The sequence below is a fragment of the Lutra lutra genome, chromosome 4, assembly GCF_902655055.1.
Source record: "Lutra lutra chromosome 4, mLutLut1.2, whole genome shotgun sequence".
NCBI lineage: Eukaryota > Metazoa > Chordata > Mammalia > Carnivora > Mustelidae > Lutra > Lutra lutra.
The window spans coordinates 3,838,671-3,848,384 of record NC_062281.1 but is presented as its reverse complement, the minus strand read 5'-3'; the positions used below and the strand labels follow the sequence as shown (position 1 = coordinate 3,848,384).

General features: G+C 63.0%; 1 protein-coding gene across 12 annotated transcripts in view; it reads right to left on the bottom strand.

Annotated features, from left to right (window-relative positions):
- Nucleotides 1-2,492: 2,492 nt before the first annotated feature.
- TRAPPC9 (trafficking protein particle complex subunit 9) overlaps nucleotides 2,493-9,714 on the bottom strand; it is a 532,249-nt gene continuing 525,027 nt past the window's right edge. For all 12 annotated transcript variants that reach the window (XM_047725278.1, XM_047725277.1, XM_047725280.1 and 9 more), the window contains 2 exons: nucleotides 3,874-4,094; nucleotides 2,493-3,267 (listed from right to left, as the gene is read on the bottom strand). In XM_047725278.1, coding sequence (XP_047581234.1) covers nucleotides 3,100-3,267; nucleotides 3,874-4,094 — 389 coding nt within the window. In that variant the 3' untranslated portion in view covers nucleotides 2,493-3,099. The remainder of the gene's footprint in view (nucleotides 3,268-3,873; nucleotides 4,095-9,714) is intronic.

The following is a 9,714-nucleotide window of genomic DNA, read 5'->3' as shown; positions in this document are numbered from 1 at the left end:
CGGCGGCCCGGACAGCAGGTCCTGGGGTCAGAGGCCTGTTCCCTTCCTGGCTTAGTGAGGGAACCTGTCCTTTGCTCACAATGCCTTCGGATGCCATGTGTGGGGTCCCCACCCCAGCCGGCTCCCTACCTGGATCCTGGCTGGTGTCCTACAGGTCAGCTCAGTTCTGACGAGAACTACCTGGAGTTAGGTGAAGGGTTCAGTCCCACAAAACCGCCCCTGCAGAAGACACGCTTCGAAAGTCCCGGACACCTGTACCTCTAGCCCACCAGCTGTAACTGGGGTTCCCGTTCTCAGGTTTGATGGTTTGTGAGGACGGGGCTTGCCGAACTCAGGAAAATGCTATGTGCGTTTACCAGCTGATTACAAAGTTGTTACAAAGGATGCAGGTGAATGGCCCAGGGAAGAGGTGCACAGGGGAGTTCTGGAAGGGTCTGTCCCCCACACCTGGGGTGACCACCCTCTAGGCCGTGGGTGTGTTCAGCTACCAGGACGCTCTCTGAACCCCGCGGTTCAGGAATTTTGCAGAGACGTCCATCACAGCAGTACGACTAACTAGTCACTAACTCAACCTCCGGCCCCTTTCTCCCCAACCATCCCTTGATGATGGGGGTAGAGCTGAGAGTTCCAAGCATCTGGTCATTCTGGGTCTTCCTGGCGACCACCTCTCATTAGAACACGACACTGCTATCGCCCAGGAAATCCCAGCGACGCAGGGGCTCAGTGTCAGGAAGTGGGTGCGCAGATCGAATGTCTATTTTTACTACAGGACACTCAGCCTGTCTCAGAAATGGCTCTGGGCAAGCCTCCACACCCCATCCGCCCCGGCAAGAACCCCTTAGAACGCCCCATGGCCCCCGGGACCACCGAGGCCGGCATCTGCTCCCTCCCAGGAAGCTAGGGCCCCGGCTGGCAGGCAGGAGTGAACACGTGCTCCCACCTCCGGACTGGGGGGCCGAGGCGGCTGTTCCCTCGCTATAATGCTCCCTTGCTTGCTCGTTCCCTTGCCTCTGGCCCCCCACTCCCCTGTGGGGTCCCCCCTCCTCCCAGACATGCTGCTTGGGCTCAGAATTGCATCTCCGGGTTCGCGAGGGGGCACTGAGACCAAGACCCTCCCAGGCTGCCCTCTGCCAAGACGCTCCATGCCGTCCTCCTTCCTCCTTCCTCCTGGCCCGGGCCGGGGGAGGCTGCTCAGGGCGGGGCACTGGGAGGAGCACAGCCTGTGAGCCCAGTCTGAGGGAGCCGGGGGCGCCGGGCCACCACAGCCCCCACAGAAGATCGGTGCCACCCGAATATGGTGCCTCTCCCTGGGGCGGCCCAGCCCTGCCAGGCGAGGCTAGACTCCCGCCCTGCTCACCCTCCCAGCCAGAGCCCCTGCAAAACCCCAGGAGGCAGCATGACCCTGGGGCCTGGACACGCATCCTCGGAAGAGGGACGTGTGGGAGCAGGCAGCCCCTCCCGACGTCCCCTGGGGGACACAGGCTGGAGCAGCAGGGTGGATCCCTGCGGGATTCTGATCCTGCTCCACTGTCCCCTACTATGTACTCCAGGCACTTGGAGACCCTGTTTCCCTCCCCGCTTGGAGGGAGGCAGTGCCCCTGGGCCCAGAGCAGTTGGGGAACGCAGGGGAGGGGCCGAGTGTCCCAGCCACGCCCGGCACTGGGAGGTGCTGCCCTCCGTGGACACCTGCGGCCACTTGCGAGGTGGAGTCGAGAAAGTTCTCCCCTGCCTGGAGCCCACAGGTCTCATGGAGATCACCCAGGCCCCACGACAGCCAGATGACAGACCCTGAGAGCAAGTCACTGCCATCCCTGCTGCCCGGGCAGCCTTGTGGAAACGGGGAGTCCCCAAGTCCTGACCCAGGAGTGACGTGTGCCAGACACACTGATGCTGTGGGGACAGAGGCGGCACTGCCTGCCCACGGGAAGGGCAGTGGCTGCTGCAGGGACCAGCGGGCGGGTGGCCCCCAAGGGAGCAGGGAGGAGGGGAAGCCCGGGGTGGGGGGGACCAGCCTCATGGGTTGAGGGCTGTGGCTGCAACAGGGACTGTCCCATCAGGTCAGGGCTGCCCAGCCCAACCTATGCCCGCGGTCATGCCCAAAGGTGTCCCCGAGGGTTTGAGCGGGATGGAAGGTCTCCCCACGTTTGGTGGGGATGGAAAAGAGCAGCAGATGTTTCGTGGACCTCATGAGAGAAACCAGGAGCCCAAGATGGCCAGAGCCGTCATGATGGGCTGAGGCCCACAGTGGGGCTCGAGTCAGGGCTCCGACCAGAGCCGGGGAGCCAGGCCTGAAAAGCGCAGGCACGGGGTCGGGGGCTGTGGGGTCAAAGGGATGGATAGACACAGGCCCGACCCTGCAGGCCGCCAGCCGTGTGTGTCCCGGGGGTTTCTGTGTCGTCCTGCTGCATGGGAAGCCCTGCCTGAGCCGGGGCTGATGGGCCGGGTGGGCTGGCCCCGGGCCATGCTGGCAAACAGATGCACGGACGCGGGCGGACCGCAGAGAAGCAAGGCGGGCCCTTTATTGGAGAACTTGTCACAGACACACGGACACATGCAGCCCACGGCAACCCAGCCTGGCCCGGAAACATCCCCGGGCCTGAGCAGCTGGTGCGGGCCCAGAGGTCTGCCTGCCGGGGAAATGGGTGGACCTGCCTGGCATCGACCAGCACCATCCCTCCTGCGGGGCTGCCTCGGCCCTCGGGAGAAGAGCCAGCCCGGGGGGGCGGGGGGACGGTGCGTGGGGGAGTTCAAGGTCTGAGGGGGCTCAGGGGAGGCTCCCAGGCCCCACCAGGCCATGGCCCTCCTTCATGCTTGCCTTTCCTTTCTCCTGGCTGGGCTGCGATCCCCAGGTCACAGGGACAGGTCCAGGGACTGGGTGGGGGGCGGGGCTGGGGAGGCCTGGGCTGGGTGGGTGCTGCCCTGTGGGGTCCGGTTAGTACCAAGCAGCAGCAGAGGGCCCTGCTGGCGAGTCCGGGGAGGGGTGAGGCTGCCGTGTCTGGGGTGCTCACACGAGAAAGGGGAGGAAGCATGGGTTCGAGGGCTGGGGCGGGATGGCGGGAAGCTGGGGACCAGGCCGGGCCCCTGTGGCTGCCCTGGGGCTCAGGCTGGTGCTTCCAGGGCACGCACGTGCACACTGGGCAGGCAGAACCAGGAAGGCGGCAGCTCCTTGCTCGCGTTGTCCTGGTGGAAACGGATGTGGAGGAAGAAGTCACCTGTGTAGAGGAAGAGGAGGGCTCCCAGGCAGGCTGACTGGCCTGCGGGCTGCACCTGTAGGAGGAGGGACAGATGTCAGCCCGGAGCAGACCAACCCCAAAGCCCCCAGGAGACCCGTGGACCTGCCTGGACACAGGGGCAACAGGGGAGGGGAGGCCCCTCCAGGGCTTCCCTGCTGTGCCTCCCCAAGCAGGTGGCTGCCCTCTCTGAGCCGTAGCTTCCAGCATCAGAAGGAGCACAGCACGTCCCTCCCCGGGCCATGTCAGGGTTGAAGCAGGCCGGGGCATGGCTGGGATGAGATGTCGTTTCTGCGGGTGATCGGGGCTTGGCTGAGGGTTGTGCTGTGCGGATATCACCGCGGGCAGCCACGGTAGGCCAGGAACACGGACTGAGGGGCGCCAGGGGCGGGGATGGCAGCAGGTCTGACACCATCCTTGGCCACCTGCAGCCGCTTTGTCTCCTTAGCAAGCTTCTAGGCTGGTCCCACCGTCCTGGGTCCCAGCCAGGACTTGTGATGTCCTGCGGCAACTTGGGTGGATGAGGGTCAGCACAGACAAGGCTGGGCTCACCCACCGCTGAGCCCTCCATCTGGGGGGGGGACCAGAGGACAAAGGGACAGGGACCACAGGGGCTGCACGGGTCTCACAGACTGCCACGTACCGCATCCAGGTGGAGGGTGCCGGAGCCCACGAAGGAGACGGCGCTGTGCAGGTCGTAATTGCGTGCCCCATTCTGGTGGTCCTGGAAGGGCGCCACAGTGAGCGCGAAGGGCCCCACGCTGCGCGGGCTCCGGTTGGTCAGCCGCACCTCCAGACACACGGGGTCGCCCACCCGGCAGGCCGCGGCCTCACAGTCACAGGGCTGTCCGTCCACCAGCACATCTGCAAGGGACACGGACACGAAACTGTCAAGGGCACTGCCCCGCTGGCCTTGCGTACCTGTCTCCTGTTCATTCTCCCGTTCACTCCCCTCCTCCTTCCCACACCAAGGCAGCTGCCCTGTCTGTGCAGGCTGGGTGCTGGGCACAGACGCGTGGCCCAGTCCCTGCTGTCCTGCTGTGCAGGCTGGAGAAGACAGGTGTGGACACCAGAGCTGTCCCCCGGAGGGTCTGTGCCATGCTGGAGGGGCCCGGGGTCAGCTGGGGTCTCCCATGCTCCTGTCCGAGAGGGCTGGCTGTGGCCATGGCCCACGGCGGAGAGAAAAGCCAGGAAAGAGAATCAGAACCAGAAGGCAAGAATGTGGCAGGGGCTGTCGTGGTGTGCCTGGGACCTGGCTGGGCCTCTGCCACACACACTTGCACAGTGGCCCCCCCAGAGCCCCCCAGGGAAGGCTGGGCCCTCCCTGGGGCACCAGAGAGGTGACAGGACGCTAGCTGGGGAGAGGTCTGGAACTTGAGGAGCAGAGCGGGGATGGGGGGCGGAGGGGTGGGGGAGACGGGGGTGGGGGTCGGTAGACTGGAAGGTGCTGTGCTAGGACCCCCACTCCCCTCAAACTCCCAGGACGTCCCTGCAGGATGATGGGAGGGGAGGTCTGGGGGACCCACTTGGAGGCCCGGGTGGGATTTGAGAATGAGACGCATCCTTGGGAGAGGCAGACAAGGGGAAGCTGACTTGGAGGAGAGGCCACATGAGGTCAGAGGCAGAGACTGGAGGCCCAGAGCTGAAAGAGCAGGAAGCAGCCCCCCCGCCCCCCTCCCCGAGACTCTGTAGGGTGCAAAGCCCAGCCAACACCTGGCCTGCAGACAGGGGAGGGGGCCAGCGCCTGTCGGGTGATGCTCACATTCCGCGGTCCCTTCTTATGGCGGCTCTGCCACCGACATGGCCAGGCAGGAGGCCTCCAGCTCATGGACCCGACCGTGGAGGTCAGGGAGGGGGGCCCACGGCCATGTTGTGACTTTGTGTCACCTGCTGCTAGCTGTGCGGCTGCAAGGGGCCGACCCGAGCCCCGCCAGCCTGCCTCGGCTGACCTCTAGCTGTTGTGTCCACAGGCGGACCAGGAGACACCTCCTCCTGCCTGGCAGCCGCTTCCACCAGGTGACCGCAGGGAAGACCCTCCCGCCCGGCCACTGGGGGCGCCCTGGAGCCCGTGGGAGGGGGCTGATTCCTCACTCGGGTCCTGGAGGCACAGGATTGGAGGAAAGTTGGGGGTGGCCTGCCTTGCGGGGGCAAGGAAAACCCTCCCTGCAGGGACGTGCTCTCCTGGGGGGGGCGGGGCTTGCTCTCTCCAGCTGATCTCACGCAGCCAGGCCAGGGACAGGAGTGAGAGAGTGTGTGTGCGTGCGCGCAAGAGAAAGGGAGTGAGAGTGCGTACATGGGCGATGCATGTGTGTGCGCGCATGACTGCATGAGACTGAGTCTGTGTGTGTATGAGAGTGTGTGGATGTGCACGTGTGAGAACACGTGTGTGAGTGATTGAGAGCATGTGTAGGGGTACACGTGTGTGGGAGTGGGAGCGTGCATGCGTGTGGACGGGGGGCACACCGGGAACTGGGGGCAGGCAGAGGCCCGAGGCAGCACATGGGGACGGCTCTGGATGCCGCTAGGCTGGGGTGCGGAGGGGCTGCGGGTCCAGAACCACCCAGCACGTGTGCCACCAAGTCCATTTTTCCAGGAAAGCCTGAGATCAAGTCTCCCCCCACCATATTTCGTTTCTTTAAAATCACAAGCTTTTATAACACATTATAGAAAGTTTGGAAAGTTCATTGAAATAAAACTAATTTTCTAAGTGCCCCCTGCTGCCAGCCCTTCCCCCAGCCACCGCTCTCCCTTCGCTTCCCCCCCACCCCCACCCCATGTGTTCACCCCCGTGGCCTGGCGGCTGGCGCTCTGGGACCTCGAGAACAGCAGCACGGTCCGTCCACACACGGACATTTTAGCGAGAATGTTTTCAAAGGCGGCAGGGGATTCCGTTAAAGGAATGAACCGTGATTTACCCACCTGAGCCCCGGGAGGTATTTAAATTATAATTAAATTTAATTTAAATTATAATTAATATAAATTATAATTTAAATTTAAATTATAATTTTTCCGTATTTAAATAACCCCAGTGTGCGAGGTTTTACACCGAGCTCCGTCTGAATCCCTCCCTTGCGTTCCGCGGGTACGGTGTCACGAACGGAACCCCTGCCACAGGAGTAAGAGCGTTTCTAAGAGGGTCTGCTTCCTGCCTGCCCCTCCCCGCATCCCCACCTTCCCAGGAGGGAAACCTCCCCCCTCCCCCCCACGACCCCGCATCACCTCCCCTGGGCTCCTACCCCGGGGGCAGAGCCTCCGCCGGGCGGGCTGTGTGGGCGCTGGGCCACCACGGGGTAAGACCCCTTCCATTCCAGCATCCTCCGCCGACCCTCACCCCCCTCCCAGCGCCTGCAGCCGGGGTCACAGGACCCCGGAAACGCATCTCCGTCCCGCGCTACAGCCAGGCTGCGGCCCCAGGGGCGGGACGGGGTGCTTCCCTCCTGGCCCGGACGGGGCCCTCCACCAAGCGCAGGCACGGGCTGGCGGGCACCGCGGGCCTCCGTCACGTCTGCTGAACAGTGAACACGACCAGGCACCGCCTAAGCCTCTTGAATCAGACGGGAGAATGGAGGGAGCAGGAGTCGGGTGCCTCGGTTGCTGGTTCCATTAAGGGAAAGATACGATTATGTGCAAATCAGCGAAGGGTGGCTGGTTCATTACGTCTCTGCTCTGTTTTTTTCCTTGCAGAGAACTGTGCGCATTACTCACTTGCTAGGGTAGCTGAGCACTGGCCTCTGGCTCGCAGCAGAGCGGCTCCCAGCCCGCCTGTTGGTGAACCCTTCCCTGGCCCCCAGCTCCCGGGCAAGGGGGAGGGGAGACAGTGCTGTGTGCGCAGCTACTGGCAGTCCTCTTCCCTTGGCACTCTCTTGAAGGAGCAGGGATCTGTGGCCTTGAGGCCAGGCCAGGGCGGAAGGGGTGGTGGACGTGCCCCCAGCTAAGCAGGGGGGATCCCATGATCCTACCTCAGAGGCCTGGGGTAGGGCTAGAGAACCAGAGAGAGGGCAGAGGACCCAGCCAGGCCTTCCCTGCCCTGGTCTGAGGGGAGCACTCCCCCTGGGACCCCAGATCGCTGGCTCCTCCTCGGAGCTATGACAACTTGCCCCCCCCGAGAAAGAAGAGGGGCGGCTCTCTAGAGTGGCAGAACCCACCCCACCTGCCACCTGCCGTGTCTTCACGCACAGGGTGACAACTGTCCCAGCTCAGCCTGGCACGAGTGCTGGAAGTCCTGCATCCAGGAAGCCCTGGGTCCCAGGCAAACGGGGACAGCCGGGCATGCCACCCCAGGATCTGGCGCCCAGAATGACTGCCCCCCACACTGGAGCATTTCTGTGCTCAGAAAGCAGCCGTTTCCTCCCTTTCTGCAGGCCAACATCTCAGATCAGGTCCAAAGGCCCAGAACGCCCCACATCACGCCACTCACAGCCGAGTGGAGCACGGGTCTGCTGTTCCCTGAGCGAGCGACGGCGGGCTCCCTGAATCGAGGAGGATGCCGCGGGTGGTCTCTCCTGGGACCCGTAGGGTGCTGGTTCAGAAATCTGGGGAAGACATGCCTAAGAGTGCCAGGGTTGCTGGAGATGCTAGCTGTGCTCGGGGGGGGGGGGCGCTGGGCACCCCATCGGCACTGCCTCTCCAGCGCACCCCCTGCTGGAACCAATTCCCTTGTCTGGTTCTGAACCGGACCAGCCGTGTCCCATGCTGGGCAGAGGGCCACTCGGAGGGGCGGGGAGCAGCAGCTGAGATCAGAGAACAGGCCTGAGCGGGCCACCAGCGGCTCAGGAAACCCACTAGGAAGGAGCTGGGAATGAATACACTCTTCTCAGAGGCGAGCTGTTTGGGAGTCATTCCTGCTTTGCCTGAGGGAGGAGAGCCTCCCCTTAACTGCTTCCCGGTGGGAGTCCTGTCCGAGGTGGCCCCCTGCCCTCTAGATGGGGAAGGTGGGTGCCTTGTCCACGTGCCCACAGCAAGACCGGGACCCCAAGAGTGGTGGTGGATGAGGTCCCACAGCTTCGAGGGAGCCGTGCACAGGGGACCTCCTCCTGGGGCTGCTCAGGAGCAGAGAGCAGGACACACAGAGCTCAGACTCTGGAGGGTCAAACCTTTCCCCTGGAACCTTCCAGAACCCTGAGTCTGCTTTCCTGCCACAGAAGACAGTGAGGTAGACAGACTAATGCCCCCTAAAGGATGTCTGCGTCCTCACCCCTGGAACCTGTGGGACATGTCCCCTCCCTTGACAAAAGGGACTCAGCAGCTATGATGAGGGGAGGGTGTCCTGGAGTAGCCGGGTCGGGGGAGGAGGTGATGGCATCTCAGGGGCCCAGCCTCACACATGAAGGTCACACCGAAATCACTCCTGCTTGGCACCCATGCCCAGTCCATCGGCACCCCGGAGTCAGCAGTCAGCATTCCCGCCTCCAGCTGAGCTGGGGCCAGCTTCCTAGCAGACCTCCCTATGTCCACACTTGCTGTTCTCCCCCTGCCATCCAACAGTCACAGGGATGGTGTAAAAATGCCACCCAACTGTATTACTTCCTTGCTTGCTACTCACCTGGCCTACGGCTTCTCTTTACACTCAGAACAAAAGGGAGGTTTGATCAGATTTTGGCCACTGACCCTGGCTTCCAGGGCCCTGTGCAGCTCCAGTCGGGCTCCCCCCGATCACACAGGCTGCTGTATCCCCCCACTTCTTGCTCTAACCACGTGATCTCCCTCCTGTTCCTCTAGCCTGCACCTGCCCAGCACATACCTGTCCCAGGGCCTTTGCCCCTGCTATCCTTGCCTCCTTGCCCCCTCCTCTGAGAGGCCATTTCTGACCACCCAGTGAAGAGCCCGCCCACCCGTTACTCTTCCATACCCTCTGTTTTCTCACGGTTCTCGGTTCTCGACACCTTATCTCGTTTATCCAACTGCTTAACTATTAGCTGTGGTCCTTCTTCCCTGGATGCTCCAGGAGAACTGGCACTTGCCTGGGTCCCCAACACCAGGCCAGGTAGGCACTTGCTCCATTTGGTACCCGTTAGATGACCAAGCAGCTGAACAAGGGCGTGGGTGTGCTCTGGGCTGCACTCGAACCCCACCCCCGTTCACTGGCTGTGCCCGGCCCCCCTTCTGGCCCCAGGTCACTTATCTTTAACCTGTGTGTCCGAGGGACCGGGCCAAGCCTGACGTGCCCCATGCAGGGAGGATATTAGGACCAACCTGCCACTGCCCAGCTCTGGGTCCCCGACCCGCAGGCCAGCCTTCCGTGGAAGATGTTATTTATGCGAAGAATCTCATGTCGTGAGAATTCTCCCGGGAGCAGATTAGTCTCTTCCCTCAGAGCATTAAATCGGGTCGGTCCACCTTCTCCCTCCACCCCCAGGCCTGCCTCTCCTTCACTTTTAATACCAGCCAGAGTCACGGACTTAATTTTGTCTGGCTCAGAATTCCTCCTGAAGCCGCTGCCCCGTTTATGCTACAGCACGTCCCTGGGCTCTGGCAGAAGCACCTG